A 21,806-nucleotide genomic window follows, 5' to 3' on the forward strand; every position below is an offset into this window, starting at 1 on the left:
CTAATGTACCATATTTGTTTTTCTGTCCACGAGATGCTGCTACTTGCAATCAGTAATAATGGAAGCACCATACTGAAAGACCAAATTTCACTGGTCTCTATTCATGTCCCTGTACCAGCAAGGCAAATCCAAGCCATATTTATATTTTTTTGGATAATATGGATTTGACATATGTATGGTCTTTTGGTGGTTACACTCCACACCACACAGGAATTTTCAGAGTCTACCTGAAAGTTACACTCACTATGCTGATAGATTTGCCAACTTACAGCTTATGTGGGCCAGCAATTTGACCAAAAATATGGAAGAGTCTGGTGCATTCAAAGTTTCAGTCTGAGGTTTGGGTTTTGTCCAAAATTGAATTTCAAAGTGACTATCGGAGTAAGGGTGCACAGAGGAACACGTGCACACCAAAAATGAAAACATGGTTTAACTGAACCCTGCTAAGACAATCTGCCAAGCTTCACACAGGTCTGATTGCACATTATTTGGATGCATCATTTTGTCTACCCTAACAAATCATAGGAGCATAAGCCCCTCTTTCTCCTGGCCCAAGAGCAGCATTGGCATTGTGCACCAGGAATTTGGTAAGTCACCCTAAGCAGTTTGTTATTCCAACTGATTACAGAAAGATTCAGACTTAATTAAGTTTCTGCAATGCATTTAGCTTCTAGCTTGACAAAGAAGACTTAAACAAGTGCATTCATAGCTAAAAGAGCTGCTGCAAAGGATTTATTTGGAAACAAAGTAAGCACAAACTCAGCGTTTAGCTAAACAATTATGCCAATGAATTCTGGTCAATTCCCCAGGCCTAAAGGGGGGAGTTGCTGCTGTCTCCACTATGGAGGGGCTACTTTAAATTCTCCTTCTCCTCCTTACCTTCAAAGTTCCATTCTCTATCTATTCTCTCTGTCTTTTGGGGGCTGGGGGAAAGAGACAATTTTTTTTTCCCATTCCTTTAACTTTGAGGGCTGAGGGAAGACTTAAGATGAGTATGTTTCTGAAGTTATAGAGCAATACTGATGGAAACATCCTAAGAAGCAGGAGAGCAAAGGTCCCCTAAATGCACTTTTGGATAGAACACACGATTGTATGACAAGACAAACAAGGCACTGCAACCTTCATGTATTGTAGCCTGCTCTGATGACCATGTGAAAAAAAATGGTAAATGCACAAAAGTCACATTGTCCCAATTAAGTACAAACTCTCACTAAATTCACTGGCAGAGCAATTTTTCTAGGACTGTTAGGATGAGGTCATTCCAAAAAAGGGGCATGCGCTGCAAAGTGGTGTGTGTCACAAAACTTGATTAATGACATAATTTAAAACAATGTTGGGACTTTCCTGTACTATTCCTAGCCCAGAGAGCAAACAGTGAGCTGTGTTACTCAATAGCAAGCGAAGCCAAGTACCTTTCTATTTCAGCTGCAATCAGAAGCAGGAATCAAATTATGATTTTCATCTTCCTTTTTCTAAACACTTAGTTCCTTATTCTCTAGAAAAGCCAGAAACCATGCTGGGGGAGGTAAAGAAAAGGCAAAAGCAGTTTCTGGCCCAACAGATAATCTCAGTATGATTTGATTGGTGTGGGAAGGTGTGTGAGTAAATGTCTGTAGGGGCTAGAAAAAGAAGTGGGACTTTAGCTGACAGCCCGAGAGCCACAATCCTCACACTGTTTGGTGTTTGTGCATCTGTCTGCCTCTAAGCAGATGTCTGTGTGTGTATGTGCAAAAGCAAAGTCAACGTAAAGCAGTAAAGAACCTTCTCACACACAGCATACAACACATGTGCAACTACCTCCCATCCTACACAGCCTCTATGCTGCTAAGTAAGGTCTTGTTCTAGACTGGGAGGTGTAAAGTTAAATATATTTGCCAATGCATGCTGGCTAGCACATTCAAATACTCAAATGTAAATAAAGCAGAGTGTGTTTTAATAGGTGCTAAACAAGCAAATTAAAGCCTAACCTCACCTCAGACTCTCACTTGACCAGTTTAGCACATTTTAAAAGGCAGGGCACCTCTTTGCCTTTCAAGTTTTAGAAAGCTCTGATCAGAATGAGTTAGCTAGCTCTAATAATAAACCTTTCATCCAAATACAGAGGTGGTGGCCTAAGAGGTACTGACCCACTGATGGATTCCAAGTGTTGGGGGAACAGCCTCCCTGTAAGACTTGATCCAACTCAGGAAAGACAGAAAGGTCATATGCTGTGGGTGTGCAGAGAGCAGGATGTTCCCACCCTGTTAACAGGCAAGGCTACACTTCCCTGCAGCATTAGTTTTTGAACCAGGGGGCACACATAATCCTGATAACTACGGAACAGCTGAAAAGTTTGGCATAACAGATTTTGCTTGCTGGTTGCATAAATGATCCTCTTCAGTATGCACCTGGATGCAACATTGTTAAATCAAACAAAAACCAGCAGGAGGTAAATCTGAATAAAACAAAAGGAGGAACACACACAGTAAAGGGTGTTAGTGATGATTCAGACTACAGGAGGTATTTTTTCAAGGGCTCCAAAAAGCAATTTTTTTCCCAGTCCCTTCTAAGTTTTTGCTTTTGCTGGACTTCTGAACCTCCATTTTTGGGGAACTAAAATACCAAATGAAAAGCTCTTCTCTCACTGCTTCTGTCCAACAGTTTTTCATCTCACTTGTTTATAGTTCTAAGTTTTTACAAACCTGAGAGCAAATGTGTTTCTTTACAAGATGCAGATGTGGCGTTTTTGTTCTCTGCGGCTGCGATTGTTCCTCTGTGCTAGGACATAACCTGGCTTTACTATTTCAGGGCAGCTCCTAAATACCAAACAAAGTGCACTTGCTCAAAGGGGACCACGAACTTCCCCAGAGATGCTCCTATCCTATTTTCTACAAAGAGGAGATGAGCTCAAGTTTGGATAGGGCTGCTTTGCCTTCTATTGTTAGAACTGGTGGGTTGGAATGGAGACAGAGATTAGTAATTACTCTGCATTATCTACTAGAAGAGACAGAGTTTACAGTAAAATAAAACAGAGAGCCAAATGCATGTATTTTTCTTCTTTTGATTCCTCTGGATCAGAGAATTCAAGCAGAGGAGCCTACCAGAAAGCTGCCAGAGCCCCCATGTACCCTACTATCACAAAGGGATTCCAAACAGTTCATCCTCTGTGAATTTAGGTCTCTATTTTCTTCAGAGGCCTGATGAACAGAAGTGGCAAAGAAAATAGGATTTGATATCCAGATTAAACTAGAAAGACTAGTATTTTGAAGGCTTAGGTATCATACTGCTTATGAGAGGGATTTGATGGTGCTGAGGGCCTCTCTACTGCAACCTTTCCATCAAGAAGAAATTGGCTCGTTGATCAGGCACTGGCATGCAGCCCATTTGGCAGCTAACAAATTGAGTCGCTGGAAATTAGTTGAGACACAGGACTCAACTCAAAATTTGGCTTGGCTTAACTGTTTTTTTAAAAAGCCCCACAACCATCGCCAGCGATTTAGAAGAGAAGACTTTATAGGGCAGCCCATAGATGCTTGTGCTTGTCAGGGTTATTACAAACAGATGAAGCAACAGGCTGTTGTCAAGGGGATCCAGCAGATGCAATACAGGTTGGAGAAGAAAAACCTTGCAAGGCTTTGAGCAAAAGAATTTGCACCAATGCTCACTGTGCTTTCCTCTTCTCTATTGCCTTGTCCTCAACAAGGAGTTTGAGCTGTCTATTCAAAAGGACAGAGCAGAACAACCAGTAGTGGCCACCTAAGTGTTTCAGCTGGACAAAGCAAAGAGGCCTTGCTGCTGTGGCTACACTCAGTGAAAGCTGTCACCTTCACAAAGTAAGCATCAAACCAGGTCCACATTAATGTAATAGTTTTGCTATATCAAGTCTCAACAGCACAGGACTTCAGTTTAAAAGCCTGATGAGAGTTGGGAGCTTGACAGTTGCCTTAGCTTTCATTCTAACATAGAGTGCAGCTGCAATTTACTGTGCTCTCTGCTACAGGACAGTGACAGACAGGATCAGTCACTTGCCCCTTGGGTTAGGTCTCAGTACAGGCTACAACTTCTCTGTTTCCACATTAAAAGCACTCACTCTACCCCCATGTAAAATTATCAAAGCCTGATAAATCTTTATGCCTGAGGACCACCAGAATATGATTTTGTGCTCTCTTAAAGCCCATCAAGCAGGAAATAAACAGGAGGTAAAAACCAGAGAAGCTGCATGCAATCAATTTTTTAAAGATTATGAAAGGGAGAAGCACAATCAGCCCTTAGCTCTGCTACAAGCCCCAGAAATACCTTCACTTCAAGTCAAAGAAACTGCAATGCAAATTCTTTGAGGGGATTTTCAGGATTGTTTTTATTTATTTATTTAATTTGTTTGGTTTGGTTAGGATCCCACCCCCCCCCCCCCCCCCAAAAAAAAGAACCATATTTGGTTAGGCATTACTGAAGCTCTCTGAAACGATGACTTTAGCATAGAGTGGGTGCAAAAGTATTTGGCCAATGTAAAAGACATCCAGAATTTTTTTTATTGTTTCCTGAAATCGTATCAACTAAAGTTTTTGTTTCTCCACATTGCTCTTCTAAGTGTTAAATTGAAAAGGTTTCTATGCTAGTTAGTTTGCTATTGTTCAGAGTTTTTTTCCCAGAAAAAGAAAGATGACCTTACCTTCAAAGACAGTACACAATAAAGTCTCTTTACATTTTTCTATGCCACAGTTACAACACAGAATGGGAAGAATGCCAAATCAGGTGATGTCAGATGGATTAGCTGCTTTGTACTAAACAGTTCACATTACTAAAGATAAGGGGAAGCTTAAATTCAAAGTTCAGAGTAGACACTGAGACTTTGCCCAAAGTGAATCAAATTACATGAGATGTTCAGGGGGTTGTGAAGACTAACATCTGATCTTCATAGTCATTACCGGTGTTTGCAAATATCTGCCACAGATTTTTCACAGTAGACTTTGTCTTTTATTTTCATGAAACTACATGTTTCAGCATTAGTGTGCCCTCCCAACTAGGCAGGCTCAGACCAGGGACTATAGGGCTCTCTGAGGATTGTCTGAAATCTCAGAGAGGCTTGTGTGAGGTGAGACAATGAGGTTTCTGTCCTTGCCACTCTTAGCAGTGTCACATCTGACCATAGGGAGGCAGTGAATTGTGATGAAAGGCGAACAACATTACCTCATGGGCTGAGTCCGCAGAGCTGTCTTCAAGTCTTCAACTATTTTATTTTTCATTTCTGTTTCTTCTTCATCGAAAGCATACAGAGTCTGCATCTGGTCAGAAAAGAAGGTGGCAATTAGGAAAGCCTGAGCTGCGTGGAAGCTAAGAGACAGGCCAGGAATTATGAAAAACAACTATCCCATCAACACATGCAGAGGTGCCTGCTGACCTCTCACTAGGAAAGCAGTGCCTCAGCTACAAAACTGAATCCAGATGAGGCTGTTCATGTGGACTGGCAGCAGCATATCACTTTGCCACATTGGCTAAACTCGGGTTCTCAGATTACCCCCCAAAAATCACAGTTGCCAGTATGCCCGCAGAAAACTGTACCTAATTTGGAACAGCGATTGGCTGTGGTGATCTATGGATATGTGAGGCAAAGTTTGTAGGGAGAGGCAATATCTTTTATTAGAGTGACATGACTGGAGGGATTTGGGGTGGAGGGGGAAAAGAAAACCAAACCAGACTTATGTGTCAGGTTTCAAAGCATAAAATCTTCTTCAAGTGACTAGAAAGCCTGCAAGTATCCTGAATTAGATTTTCTGTATATATAAGTTTGACTTTTCTTCCCCATGCAAAGTATATCACCTGTTTTAGGATACTGGCGTTCCCTACACACTTCACCCTTGCTAATTAGGAACATTTACTGCAAAAAGCTGGAGTATCATAAAATCCCTGTCCCTTTTTTTTTAAAGTAAACTGAAGCACATGAAGCCTAGATTTCCAACCCCCCCCTCCCCATATGCAGCTTGCAATTACTAGAGCTTGCAGTCAACTGGAACTGAAGTTGCTGTGGGTCATTGTAAATCAGGGTGAGAGACAATGAGTGGAATACACACAAAAAATTATGGTTCTCAAAGTCAGACAAAGCCACAAAAAAGTGGTGCATCAGAAAATTAGGGTTCCAGATCTACACTCAGCACCACTGCAACCTTGTCATGTGAAGCAAGATTCTTCAGTGCCCTTTGCATATATCATTCAGGCTCACAAGTCCCATGTGTGTCTTTTGAAAAAGTCAAGATTTAATGCTGGAAATTCTTAGCCTATAGCTATGTCTTCTTAGTTGCTTAAACTGTAAAATGAGAGGATAAATTACTCTCTTTTTGGCAGGACTTCTTGTGGATATCACTCAGTGGTATGTGGAAAGCAGCTCTGAACCCCTTCTCAACTGAATAAACCAATTAAACTAGTATCATCTATCAGGGATCTGATATTGTACCTCTCTGTGGTGGAATCTGAGTAGCTACAATTACGGCTCATTACAGCAAAATATTTCAGTCTTTATTTTACTGTTTAGCAAGCACCAAAGTAAACCTTTCTCTCACTGGAACCTCCTTTAACCTTCTCCATCCTCGCCACCAGCCCAACACCTCACTTCCCTTGGAAGGGCTCCCACTGCTTACTCCTGCAAGTCATGTGATGCCAACACATGTCAGATCCTGAGGGTGGCCATTTGGCTGCACGCCGCTGCTGTCTTATGCCGAACAGCTGGCACAGGGAGATGTGTTTAACTCTAGGGGTCCTCTCTCTGATCCACGCTGAAGTCAAATTCACTCAGTAACAGAGCAAGCTATTTCCTGCCCTAATGGAATGACAGAGCGCTACTGATGGAAAATGAGCTGATGATGTTTTATCTTTTGCCAGCATCCCCCGACAGCCAGAAACGTAAATTGAAATGCTTAAGCCAAGCCATATATGATCCCCCTCTTCGAAAAATAAACAGAAATCCTGAACAGGCATTATGGATGGTAAAGTCCTCGGGTGTGATTTGGGGCTTGATTTGTATTTTCTTGGGTGACAGCCCATCTGGTCATCTTTCCTTTGGCCCGTAAATGCTCCTTTGAAAAGCTCCCATTCCTCCAATGGTTTAATTTCTCCTCTGAGCCGTTGTGGGGGGAAAGCAAATGGATGGTAGGAAGGTGCTCAACAGTATTTCGTTCAGAGCGAAAAAGGCCCATTTCCAAATGAAACACATACAAATAATACTGCCTTTACAACAGAGGGTGATTATGGAAAACCCCTTTTCTAAAGCTGCAGGCAGCCAAGAGCCCTTCATTTCTCACTCCTGTGTATGGCCAGGAATTCAAATCCTCATGCCCTCGCTAAAGAACAGACTGGGTTTGCATCGTGAAATGGCTTTCTCGGCAAGAGTTATAAAAAACATAACTGTCCCTGGGAGACAGAGGGGAGGGAACTGCCATTATTTGAGGCTGGATTTCATTCATGTGGCTGACTGATGAATTGCTTCCCTGAAGTACAAACTGCACTCGAGGACTAATGTTTGCTGGGCTCAGGAGGCAGACAGTTACCATCAGTTAACCAAAATACTAGGAAGGGGAAGCAAAATAGTGCCAGGTCCTTTTGTGGTCCCTAAAAGGTGGTGTATATATAGGGCTCTTTTTATAAGCACATTTCGTATATTTTAAGTTTTCCAGATCAAGAGTATCACCTGGGAAAGTACAGCATCCAGTTACTTGATTTGCCAGTTAAAAAAATGCAAGAATTTGTAAAAACAATCATTCATGTGGAATTTTATATGTAAAACTTCAGGTGGTGTAAGAAATTATTTTGAAATTTTGGCTCCACTTAAAATGAAATATTTTAGTTTTTTAAAAGCAGAGATTTATTCCCACACCTTATCCTAATGGCTAATCATTCCCCAAAACTGGTGGGAAGGAAAACACAAGGACCATGAAGACAGCATGTAGGGAAAAGAGAGAGGGAAAAAAAGAGAAAAAGAGCATAAACCAGCATCAACAATACACTGTATGACAGACCTAATTTTACTTAATAGCCTCACACATGTGAAATGAAAAAGGTAAGAAACAACAAGAATGAACAGTGAAAAAGCAACTTGGATGTTCTGACTTCTCATAGTAGTCAGCTGAAATTCAAGGCACACCACATCTCTAACTACATTAAGGCTGAACTAACAGAATAAATTATTATTAGAATAAATTACCCATCATAAACTATGAATAGAAATAATTAAAAAAAAAACAAACCTGAAACTTTTATGCAAGTAAGTTTAAAGTAACCTAGATGTCATCTAACTTGGAGGAAAGAGTTACCATCTACCTGTTGAATTCTACTGAAAGATATATATTTATTTTTTTAAGATCTTATGAAGCTGCTCTGCCTTGAACAAATGCTTTCTGAGTCAAGGAAAAGGGCCTGGTTACAGTTGTATTTATTAATCTTGACTCCTCTCACACCCTTGACTGAGCCACCTCTCCAGAAAAGCTGGATCTTCAACTATTGCTCACCTGAAAGTCTCTCTGTGGAAATGCATACACAGTCAAGATCATAAAAGCAACACAATGCGTTCAGAACTTTTCCTCCCCAGGAAAATGCAAGCTGTGTTCATTTGCACTGCCAAGCAGTGTCATGGGGCAAGGAGGGCAGGGGGAGCACAGGGACATTTCTTTACATGTGATATTAACACGGCAGCTGCTCTATTTTTAAGAATAAAACCTTCTGTGTTTTGATGAATCAGCAGATGACAATGACACTGATAATGGAAACAGTCTCTATTGTGGGCATGCACCCTGTCCACATCCCCAGTATCATTTTTAGATGTCGACATCAGAGGACTGGACAAATTTGGAGGCTTTGCTTTCTAAATTAAGCATGATTAGCAGCTGTCCCTTTGTCTCAAGGACTGGTCCAGAAGAGAGTGTACCAATGCTCTACTCGGCGCCTTCCTCCCAGTCAGGCTACCTAGAGTCTGAGACAGTGCCTCCACATGCTGTGACCTGCACACTAGGAAAGAGATACCGTTTTAGACATTCGCTCTTGTGAGAACTTGGTTTAAAATCTATAAAAATTTGAGAAGTCACAGCAACAGAAACAATTGTGGGAAGAGAACTGTGCATAAAATGCACGGTTTTTTGAACTGGATCAGGAATCTATGACCTAAAGTGCTTCCTAACATAGTGGTCTAAGGTTACAAGTAGGGAACGTCAAACATGTCAGGAATCACCACATTGCTCTCAAACACAATCTGTGAAGGGCAGATACAGTGGGTAACACTGCAGCAGGGCTTCTGAGAAAGTCATCCTCGAGCACAGGAGCCTTGGACTGCTGAAATCCACAGAAAGATACCTAATGATATCAGCATGAAAAAGGTGCCATTTCCACTCAAACAGTGAGTAGGAGGAACATATCTGCCAAGCTAATATATATAAGAAAAGAACTTCATAATTAAACAACAGGACATAAAAAAGGATGTGAAATACAAATGTGAAAAAATTCGTTAAGTACTGAATTCACAGGAAATGCAAAGATTAAATTTTATTAAAGGCAGGATTTAAGGCACTTTAAACTAACACTGCTGTGATTATTACTACCATTTCAACTCCAATACTTCTTGCTATATTTCAATTAAAATATTACAATACCTGATAGTGCTCAAGAGACACAAACTGAAATAGACCAGACAGTGTCAGGAAGCAACATGAAACATGTTTTTCTTTCATGGTTTCAAAGTCAACTCCACTTGGATGCAGTTTAAAAAAAACCAAATTCAAAAACCCCACCACTAAATTTAGAACTGAAATTATATGGGACCCAAAAAATAACTGTTTGGAAGTTAGAATTCTCAGAGGTCTAAATAACAATGAACAGAACATGTCTTTCAAAGTGTGTTGGAGCTGGTTCTTAGCTGGATTACTCCCATTTTCCACTGATACAATTTCTGCAAAATCAAGTCAACTCAGTTTCACCTGCTGAAAAGTGAAGCGACCAAAGGGTAAATCAGAAGCAGGGTTTTTAACCCCAGTGTGTCTTCTCAACACCTCAAGCACAAGATCGAATCATAAGTCTTGAAGCCAAATAAGAGGTTATCAATAATTCAGGCATTGGCATTCAGGCATGCAAACAACATTACCAGGGCTGGTGTTTATTGGTTCTCTTAAAACATGTTTAAAATTAGAAACATAGGCCAAAATATAGTCTCATTCCATGGAGCTTTTCCAGATTTACAACAGTGGTGTATACATACTCACTCCAAGTTTACATCAAGATCATTTAAAGACTAACCCAAAAGTCACTGAAATCAATGGAAAAACTTCAGTAGATTCAAGAGGCCTTGGATCAAATCCTACCAGAAGTATTTGGCTCCGTAACACTGCAAGGTTTCATACTAATTTTTTTTTCCTAATGGTCCTTGTAGAGTAAATTTGTTCAGTCAGGAAATCAAAGCACAGTGTCATGCCAGTCACTAAAGCTCAATGTCTTTTCTAAAAATAAGTCCATATTCTTTCTATTCCCTTACTCTGCCCCATGAAAATATGGCATGAAGGAAGGTGATAGTTTTGTTTATTCATGGCTCTTAGTAGAAAGCAGCTTTTCTTTTATCCTCTTGAGTTATTATAGCTTGTAAATCTTAGGTTGTTTTACTCAGCAAGACGTATTCACCATGAGAAATACACCATTACTGCCACATTTAGCATCCATTAAGACATTATTTTTATGAAGTTATTTTATAACTCATAACCACAATACAAAAGGTGCAGAGAAGCCTTTAGAATATAAAATAAAAGCATAAGTAAACAAGCAAGGTGTGCTAACTAAGATGCTAGGGATAGAATTCTAACGTCATTTTTGCACAACCATCAACTAAAGCTGAGTAGACACTGCACATGAGTAATTGGAGGAAAAATTTGACTACAAATTCAGAAAAAGAATCAAATTTCAAAATGTAAAATCTACCATATCAAAGGAGATCAGTGAATACGACATGCAGACATTCTGATTCTGCTGGTGACCAGCTCTACCGGATGTTTCAGAGGAAGAGACACATTATGCAGCTATTGAACAAGGACATTCAAAAAAAGTTTTCCTCAAATAACTTCTTGGCTTGTATCTCATGTCTAAGGTGTTACAGCCTTATGCTCTTTTATTTATATGCTCTTATATAAGCAGATATTAACTTATATAAATCACCACCTTTTCTTTAACTCTTCTACTAAACTAAGAACCCAAGTGCTATTTTGTAGATTGGTTACAATTCAATTTGAAATCATACAACAAAATAAAACTTTATCTAATTTTTAAATAGCTGCTTTTCTGATTCTTGTTCTCTTGAATTTTTAATCCAGACTCTAATTTGATTGCCTTCAGTGCTCAGTATTGTAGAAATAAAACCTGGAAATGCTTATAGTGCTTTCTAATCTACTATTCTGCTAGAGCAGAGCTATTTTTTAATCCCCATACTCTTCTTTTGTAAGTCCTATTTTAAATCAGTTATGCCTTTGGGCTAACATTCCTCTCCTTTGAGGACTTTGTCCTAAAGAAACACATCCCTGTGCTAGGAAGTCTTCTCTGTGTAGCAGGAGAGGTAACTTACTGCTGCCATGGAATTGATGCGGTCAATGTAGTAGTCTGGCCAGCTGGTAGCAAGCTTATTAGGATCTTCTTGTTCCTGAAACAGAAAGTTAGGCAAGGTTACACAAGATGACTTTACAGGATGAAAGCTACTCAAGAACCACCTGGGATTCTTCACTGCTCTGCTCTTTATTGTGTTATCTCCCCCATATCCTTGTACAATGCACATAGACGTGTGGCATTTATTACAAACATTTCTGAAAGTGTAAAGTCAGCACTGTCACTATGGTGTGTCAGATAAAAAGAATCCCCTTCAGCTCAGATTATTAAACACAGAATAATAAAGTTTGATGGAGATACAGTTATCTTTGGCATCTAAGCAGCAAACCTCAGTCTCTTAAACATATTATGTTTGAAGTAGAAGGATAGCCCATTTACAGATAGCAGGTTTACATTTTGTATCTTTATACTGACAGATCTTACAAATTATTTGGTCTCTACTGTTATGGTGATGGTGGAATTCACCAACAAAGGGGTTTAACGTTTGCTATGGAGCAAAAAACAACAGGAACCTGAAAAGAAGCTAAAGACTGCATCATTTTGATGTGATAAACCAAAATGGGTCCAGACTGGACATTAGGAAGCATTTCTTTACCAAGAGGTTGGTCTGACACTGGAAAAGGCACCCTAGAGAGGTGGCTGATGCCCCAAGACTTGATTATTTAAGAGGCATTTGGACAATGCCCTTAACAACCCACTTTAATTTGATCCGTCCTGAATTGGTCAGGCAGCTGTACTAGGTGAATGTTGTAGGTCCCTCCAACTGAGATATTCTATTCCATCCTGGCCTAATCCTATCATATCCTGTAAAATCAAGCAAAATCTCAGAACATCCAAAGGAGCACAATAGCATCCCCTCAATTACAGTAGGAGCAGTAGTAATTCTTATCTCCTCACCTCCCATGTAATCCACCTGACATCATCTTCAGTAGGCTAATCTCAATCAACCTTCTAAAGGAAGGAACCAATTATTTTTTGTTCCTTGACTGCTCAAAGGAAATTAGATTTCCTTCTAATGAATCTATTTATTTCTAGATAGGTGTAAGAGTCCCTGGTAACATGAGGATTGCCTTCCAGGATCATCATCTCCCATTATAAACTAAAAATAACTAACATTAACACTCCTAGCATATGATAAGAGATTGAACCACTCATCCTAACAATGACCAAAGGAGACTGTGTGGATCTTGACAATGCTGTCTGTGCACAAAAGCTTACTCACACTAGAAAAGCTACCCTGGAAGATATATTTAACAAAATTAAAAGAACAGGTCTATCAGAGTACTCAGCTATTCCCCCACTATTCAGTTTAGAAATGAGAAATAGCTCTACGTGCCTCCTGTTGAGCCACATTCAGAAAACACCTTGCCACCTGACAATTTCCTGCCAGGGTACATACCAACACACGACAATTCTGCACAACTCAAGATATTCCTATTTTGAATTAGAAAACAAAGTCATGACTGAGATTTGGATCCTTCCCTCTCTTTCTTCCACTGGATTTTCAACATGTAAACTAAAGAAGCATCTCCATTAATGATACTGAAAAAACAGCTTTGTCCTCATCTAGAGAAGGACTGCAGTGCAGACACGTCAGGTCAGTGTCAGGTTGCACAGTACAGGTCATAAGCCTTTATTAACCCCTTGCACCCAACCAAACAACTAAGAAGAGCAGAAGAATTAAAGCATCATACAGAAGAAGAGCACTGTATTAAAAGTATGAAAGGCTGGCAAAGTGGTAAGAGATACGAACTACATCCACAATTGCTATGCACACACCATGTACCACCACCTCATCATAACAGATGGTGCAATTAAGAACAAGGTGATGTTTCTCAAACTAATTGAGAAGTTCTGATGATTCTTCTTACTTCCCTTTCCTGGCCACAATAAGCAGGGATCTGACAGACCCATATCTCTGTCAAATAGACCATTACAGAAGTATGCAACTCTCTACCAACAGCCAGTTAGAATGGCCACACCACAGTTTTTGGTAGACTGCCTTTTGCTGCCCTTTACTGTGCAGAATAATACCTCGTGGTAACCACAGCCCTGACAACAGTTTCACACTTGGCAGACCTTAGCCTCCCATGCAAAAATCAGTATATGACCTTGACGATGGAAAAAAAAAATTAAAAATACAACAGATAAGTACAGCATTATTTTTATATGATAATGTTATCATCCTCAAAGAGAACAACAGAAATAGGGAGCTAATCTAGAAGTATGAAGTAAGGTCATTCTGCAGGGAACCAGGCTGAGCCACCCATCTGAAGCACAATGAGTGCTCATGTGCCCTTCTGAATTTTTTTTCTGCAGAGAATTATAAAAGTCCTAGTGACAACTGTAATTGCTTGCAGAGTACAGCTGACAAGAACACTGTCAGAACAGGCAATACATATATTATCTACATTTCTCCTGCCTCCATTCTGAATTCCAAGTAAAGAAAGAAACACACATAAATTAAGGAATGCCTGAACTCATCACTTATATTCCAAAGTAAGCTACAATACTTTTTGTCTTTAAGATTCTTTAGGGTGAACAATAAGTATAAATGCTTGAATGCTACAACTAACACTTCTAGATGTCTTTTTTAAACATGCAGACCAAAAACCATCACGATAGATAAACCAGAAAAAATGGGAATTCTGAACAATTTCCTACCTGAACCCAAACCGCTAGAAATCTCACTGTCAGAACCAATGACAAGAAGACAATGATATCCTAAAGTATATCTGTGTATATGATTAGCTTGACAATGAGGCAAGGTCCTTGGTATATCCTGCTTTAGACCACTCTCCATCCATTACAAATTAGCATGAACTCTTAGTCTGTAAGTCTTATTGTTTGAATTAAAACTGGGAAAAAATTTGTTCCAGTGGAACGCAAAATGTAAGATTTTTTCCTGAATTAAAGCCCAGACAGAAGATGTACATTGCTGAGGTTAAAAAAGTTTTAGCAGATACCCCACTAAGCAATCCTTGCTTTCTGAAGTTGTTTTGGTCTAGAAGCATAATCAGCAAAAGAGTCCATTCAGTCTCAGTGGTCTTCCACACTCACTGCTCACGCCAGAATTTTATGGCTGTCAATGTGAGTTTTACTTCACTAGAACAAATGATAATGTAGTTAAAAACTGGCACTCTATTTCAATATGAAGTCCCAGAAAGCTATTTATACTCAGGATGAGCGTGTGGATTTTTATCCAGCCCCATGAAATCATTAGGTGGCACAGACTTATTTACAGCCATTACCTAAGTGATACTTTTAAAAGAGTCACGTTCACACCTGTAGCATCAGAGAAATTAGGAAAAAAAACCCAAACATTTAACTGCCTAAATTATGTAGAGTTCTTCTCATGCTAAGAGATTGCTGTGCCAGGCTTTCTCTCAAAAAGGTGAAGACAAGTTGAAAATAAAAGGCAATCAAATCTGTGGAGTAGGGTGCAACAATGGGGTGCTGGGGTTTTTTGTGTTTTGTTTTTAATATATTCACAGAAAACTGCAAGGCAACTTGATGATAATGGCAAAACCTTTCCCTTGCTCCAGGAGACACAGAGAAGGGAAAAAAAATCCAACCAACAGAAAAAAAAATGAGGCTTTAATACATACAGCCGCATAGGTATCAAAAGCTGGAAACAATAACCCATCTGTATAAGGAAAAACATTAGCTGAAGGAATCTATTAAAGCAAAGCCTTCTTTTAGCTCCTTGAATAGTGTAAATATTACATTAAAAAACAGGCGTCAGCTTGTGGACTTTATAAGGGGCCATATCATTCTTCACTGAAGTAACAACTATGTAACTGCTGTGAAAACAGGATCTTGATACTATACAAGCCTGCAATATAGCCAAGGTATTATATAGGCTTTGACACTAATTTGGACAGGCTCCATGACTTGGTGGAAAGTGGAACTTATTACTTCATCCCAAATAGGACTTAATGGAGTTCTGCAAATATTTGGACCATCTGAACCAATCAAAATGAAAGAAAATAAAGCAAAGAACTGTGCACACAGCTCAGCTGATCCCGAAAGCCCTTTTTGCAAATCCTGGGAGACCTGATCCATTGGGCAAGCTGTTCTCTAGAGACCAGAGACTTTACAGGATGCCATGTCAGTGAGACAAGCATTTGCAATACAAAGACCGCCATACTAGACTCAAGCAAGCATTACAGACCACTGCCTTTGTTGCAAAACTTTCTAAAAAGAAGTGCTAAACACTAGTGTTACAAATATCATGTGGAAATGCAGATATTCACAGCTGAGCAGACCATGAAAATGGAAGACATTGTTTACATGGTGTTTCTTCCAAGATGATTTCAAGTCTTGAAAGAAACAGCAGAGGGAAAGCCTTTACATTAACTGCCTGCATTGAAGCTCTTCTGGGGCAAGCACTGCGTTTCAGCTTCCAGTGATGACATTGGTATTTTACTCTGCACCAAGCCAATTCCAAAATATTGAACAGTTCTCCAGAGCATGCCCTGAAAATATGATCATGTCAAAGCATTAATAAATACATCCACAAAATTAGCAGCTTTAGAAGGCTTCTTTCCTACAGATGGAGACAGAGAGGTATATATTCTGACATGACAATTAAAACTCATTATCAGAGCTAGGAACAGACTGACATTCTCTGACACCAAATCCAGCACTCCCTTACTTCCACCATTATTTATACCAGGTTGTTTTTATGCATTGTCAACAAATATTAACTCCCTGGGGTCAGGAGGCCATCCCTGGATGTCCAACCATTACGTGGACTTTGCCACTACCTGCACACACACACCCCTGCGATAAACTGCTGATGACTCATGAAGTCCTTCTAACAGGCAAACTATAAAATAAAACTTCCTCCTTGAACAGAGGCATCAAGAAATGAATCATCTGTTACAGATGTCATAGGATAAGCATGGGTACTCTTGGGATGACCTCTATTCATTGATATCACATGTCTTCCTCCTCAAACCTGTGTCTTCAGTAGGGCAGACAGCTGATCTTAATGTTTTGCACAGCTGAGAACAGGATGGGAACAAGCCACACACCTGATTTAAAATTTTTCTTGGACAGGAAGCCATGATACTGTTCACTGAGCTTGTCTCAATGTGCAAACACAGATGAAGAATATAAAATGAGGCTACTGTAATATAAATTCCTGTCCAAGCTTGCTCCCTGCATCATGTCCAGACACTGCATGCTCAAGTTTATATTTGGGTCACAAGGAAGTTCATTTCCTTGCAAAAGCCACATTAAGGTTTGTGTGGTTCCTCCTCTCAACAGCCTTCACACATCATTTGAGTACATCACAGAGCTGAAAGATGGGTTATTTTACCTGGTCTGAAAGGTCAGCATCATCACATACAGCTCAGAAAATATAAATCATGGAGTTCACATCATTACAAGAAACTTATATAATTTAAGAAAAAGTGTAATATATTATTTATAATATCTGATATTATAAATATAAATATAAATATAAATATAAATATAAATATAAATATAAATATAAATATAAATATAAATATAAATATAAATAACCCCTGTAGTTATTTTTTTCAAATTTTGCATTGAAAAGCAATGGGAATTGGAATCCTGATTACAAATAGCTGGCCATTTCTTTGGGGGGTGTTCAGATTTTTCTTTAATGACAGTTGAATGAAATTTTAACATGATTTACATCAATTAAAATCAAAGCTTTGCTGGATAAATATTCTCTATTTCTTGTTGGAGCCCTCCCACATTCTTTACAGTAACAGCTAGCTGGTAAAATGTTCATCTGAGACGTGCAGGATTCAGACTTGTGTCCATGTTCTGTTTCAATGTGAAGTGCATGACCCTTGACATGAATGTTCTGGCCACTAAAAACAAGGTGGGGTTTTTGTTTGCTTGCAAGGTAGAAGATGGTTATTACTGGTTCTCCATTTCCCACAAGTGCAAACCTTTTCCCTTCAGAGACGTAAAGACTCAACTCATCGCAGCACCTGCCATTAATGCTGAGTACAGTCCAATCTTGTAACACCTCGCACTGCACACTGACAAAGGCCCTTCAAGAAATTAACATATTGGGTTTTCCAGTGTCTCTATCAGTGAGATCAGCAGAAACAGGAAAAATGGGATGCAGACAATTACACAGAACCCAGTTACACAGGAAATCTGTAGTGCAGCCAAGAATCAATCCACATAAGTGGTACTGCACTCTCATTCAAATCACCGTTCTCCCTTTTTTCATGTGTGACCTACTGACTTTTCTTCACTTTAAGAAGTTCAGCTTTCAAAGAAACATTTACTTGTTTATTAACACATTGCCCATTCTACTGGCTGTGTCTCAGTTCAGAGTAGCCAAAGTTTCACAAATAAAAAGTGCTTTCATTGTAAGACACAAAATGTGTTTGATCTGCTGTGGGACAAAATGCTAATTCAGATGTGGAGCTAAAATACATCTAAGCTTTTCAGACAGTTTATGCCTCCAAAAAGCCAACCATGTCCCACGAGATGCTAATTTTGAAACAGCACAGACCATAGGACTGAGCCATTCACTAGACAGATGTGGTCACCGCTCCATTTCTCAGACTTCATGACTAGCATTTACACAAATAGTCTCAGAGTTTTGGGAAGGAAGCTATATCCAAGCCTTTTAAGCACAATTTACCCATATTGAGAAAAACAAACATTACTTCTCTCCCTGGAATTAAGCTATTGATGTGCAGATAATAATCCCTCTGCCACAAAAGCAGTCTACTGTATAACTTATTAAAAGAGAATATTCATTAATCACCAGCTGGAGCATGCAACTGAGGAGTTCTAATTGCTTCTCACAAAGGTCAGGTATATCCATACAAACTTACAGTTCACTGCATTATGACACAGGGTTATTTTCCTTAACAGATCACAGGGTGGATTTTTCTTTTTTTTCTTTTTTAGCTTCCTTTAGCCTGAGCTCTGGCCTATTACCAGTGACATGACAAACCTAATTATGATCTCTGATGCTGCTTATTAACCAGTCTTTCAAGGGAAGAATCAAAGGCTTCAGATTATTATTCATATTACAAAATACCTAATACTGTCAAACTGTGGAACACCCTGTCAAAATTATAACAAAGTATAAAAGTGACAAAGGGATACATTTATGAACAATGAAGATTCCTGCTTAGAAAGCATTTCCTAATATTGAGAGAAGCTTCAGTGTGGCTGCAATTCACCAGCATGGATTATAATTCATTTTTGAAATATGGTTGGCTCTACCAGGGCTGAAAACTTTCCAGTCAAGTTAAATATATGATTTTTTTAACTAATTATGCCATCTCTCACTTGTTTTTTGCTTCTCAAGCACTCAAAGATACAGAATGTCCAGAAGTTGTACCTTATACACACATGATGTGTCATTTCCAACCTCCTCTAAAACTCAAAGACACTTCAAATTAATTATTCCTAATTGTTATCAGTCTAAGGGTGATGAAGGCCATGCTTTTGAGATCCACTGCATATATGGACAGGGAGAGTAGCTCACAGAAAATAGACTAGAATGCCATAACTGGCAGGCAGAAAGGTGGTTGGTGCATGTTTTGAGCCAAAGAATTAGTGCTGTCTGAAACCTCAGAAGCCTCAACCACTGATTTTAATGTATAACTGTGGTGTTTAAACCAAGCTTACGTTTACAATAAACATATCTGGCATAAGACTTACAATAGATTGCTGATGGAGAGAGTCCCATTTTAAGGAACTTTGTATTTTAGTAGGATTGCATAGTATATTTCCAGTTTTAAGAACCTGTCTTCTCTTCTCTTTACTCTTCTTTTGTCTTTTTATCATTCTTCTCAATACAGACAGATGTGAACTTGCTGCCACCACTGACTGCAGCAGCCTCTTCTTATCACGTACGGATCATACAAGCCCACTTGTCCCTCTTCAAACATATTGAACCCTGCTACAGGATGGGAATCCCACCATCACCATGCATTAATTTAGGGTTATAGTGTGTGAAGTGACCAGGAAGATAACTTGCCCCTATATTTACAGAACTACTTAATTGTACAGCTGCGGTCACATTGAATTATCCATCAATTTCCGCCCTCGGGACAAAGCTTTCTTGCCAAATTGAAGTGCACCAATATTAAACATTGCTCCTCTGTTGAATCTTTAGCCTCTGCCATGGCAGTTGGTGTCTTGTTGAGTAAATTGTCCTGCTTCTGTTGCTGCATAAAGATCCTTCTGTACTATTACCTGAAGTCCATAGTCATGTTTAATACCTTTTATGTGCTCTACTTTCCACAAGTCCCAAATCAAAACCAACTGCTATTTTGCTGTTGATAAGTGTATAACCTAAATAATGAGCTGCCAAATAAGGTGATCCATGAATTCCCCGCACTTTCAATGAAAAAGTACTCAGGAGCCTACCTTTCCTCAGCCCATCCACTTCTTTTGGAGGTGAAGGGAAATGTCCACTAGTGAGGATCCTACCAGTTAGAAGACTGATTCATGATCGTTCTACCCAGAGGGTCTTCAGAAGAAGACAAAATGCTTCTCATGGACATGGCCTGCTCAGCAGGTGTGTGGCTGTGGACTCAGGCTGTACTCCTGAAGCACAGCTCCATTCCCACAAGCCTGCAGCAAGCTTGAGGTCAGGCTCAAGGTTCTGCAGTAATGTGTGTAATCTGCGGCAGGTGAAGCCAGCAATCTGTCACTGTCCCAGCAAACCCTAAGCAGCAGTAGCAGGACATATTCTATTGTTTCGTTAACAACCAAACTCTGCACTGTCCCTCCTACTCTTTACTCTGTGTTTGTACAGGTACTGTGTGTACATTTCCCTTAACCCCGTTCAGCTTACGGTCAACATTCCATGGATATGGAAAAGGACTTTTTCCTTACCCCACCAGCTTACCTTTTCTCCTTTCCAACAGCACTGTTTTCAGCTGTATTCTACCACACTAGAATGATGTAATTTGGGACTGTCTCCTTCCTCACTTCCTTTCCTCCTCCTCCTGGCATTCTTTAGTCAATATGAAAAGCCACAGAAGGGCCCAGACCGTGTAACTGAACCTCCAAGTTTATCTTTTTGTCCTACTGTTTATCTCCAACAAGCAATCACTTAAAATCTTTTGTAAATAAAATGAAGTCACCTACCATTCATGGCAAACATTCTGCATGCTGCCTGATGATGGAAATGAAATGCCATTTACTGTGCTCAAACATACACAGAACTACCTAGGACACACCTACTTAGAGCCAGCAGAGATATTTAGGACAAGTCCTTCTGGAAGCACACAGAGATTTTTTTAATACCAAATTATAAAAGGTTTCTCTTCACTGTTCATAACCCATCCACTGTCTGTTTTTCCAGTGACACTACTGCTCGCTTTAGTTCACTTCTGCTCTGGGCCCTTTAATAAGCATGATGACAGTAAGATGGTCAGAGCAGCCAATGTATTTTCCTTTTCTCCATCATTTAACCCTTCACTATTGAAAAAAAAGTTAGGAGTTATGAGGCAGGTGAACAAAGGAAATAAATACAGTCTGAGAGGCCCATGGCTTTTAAGCTGCTAGCCCAGTATTTGAGTGTATCACTCAGTCGCTTTATCTACCTCCGCCCTTTCCATAAACTCAGGTAAAACTGTTTCTCTCAGCCTTCATTTCTCTCATTTAGCACATCTGCAAAGTGTTTGGGATGCCAAGTGCCTTTCAACAGATGACTGAATTATCGTGGAAGATAATGTGATTTTCACCTCAGTTAAGGTGTGTAGCTGAAACTGTCACATCTGACTGCAATGAAACGAAACAACTCTCCAGAAAGTAGAAGAAAATTTCCTTCTTTCTCTTCATAGCTGTCACTATATTCTGACAACAACTCTTTATTGTGCCTGTTTCTAAACTTCTCATTGAAAAGATAGGAATTCAGCAACTCTTCCTGCTCAGTATTCACTAGCTTCTTTAAGCCTAGTGAACATTCTGTGAAATTTAAAGTCCTGATCTCTGCCAAATTTGCTTCTCACACACCAGAGAAACATGTTAGTTATTTAGATATTCTTTGCCCTTGCTTATCCACCAATGACTAATCTGAATGGTGAGGACTGCATTTTACAGAGTATATGTTGCAGTTGTTGTTATTATTATTATTATACACCATCAGCCAGACTGGCTCATATTCAGATTGTGAAGAACCAGAACTTTTGCAAGAGAACAGACAAAGACAGATCATAATCCAGTGGCATCAGCATTTACAT

At 39.5% G+C, this 21,806-nt stretch overlaps 1 protein-coding gene across 2 annotated transcripts in view; it reads right to left on the bottom strand.

Moving 5' to 3' along the window:
- Positions 1-21,806, bottom strand: part of DAAM2 (dishevelled associated activator of morphogenesis 2) — a 172,438-nt gene that overhangs the window by 62,027 nt on the left and 88,605 nt on the right. For both annotated transcript variants that reach the window (XM_069009816.1, XM_069009815.1), the window contains exons 4-5: positions 11,558-11,632; positions 5,167-5,261 (exon numbers count right to left, since the gene is read on the bottom strand). In XM_069009816.1, coding sequence (XP_068865917.1) covers positions 5,167-5,261; positions 11,558-11,632 — 170 coding nt within the window. The remainder of the gene's footprint in view (positions 1-5,166; positions 5,262-11,557; positions 11,633-21,806) is intronic.

This window comes from Aphelocoma coerulescens, chromosome 3 (assembly GCF_041296385.1).
Source record: "Aphelocoma coerulescens isolate FSJ_1873_10779 chromosome 3, UR_Acoe_1.0, whole genome shotgun sequence".
In the NCBI taxonomy this organism is placed as follows: domain Eukaryota; kingdom Metazoa; phylum Chordata; class Aves; order Passeriformes; family Corvidae; genus Aphelocoma; species Aphelocoma coerulescens.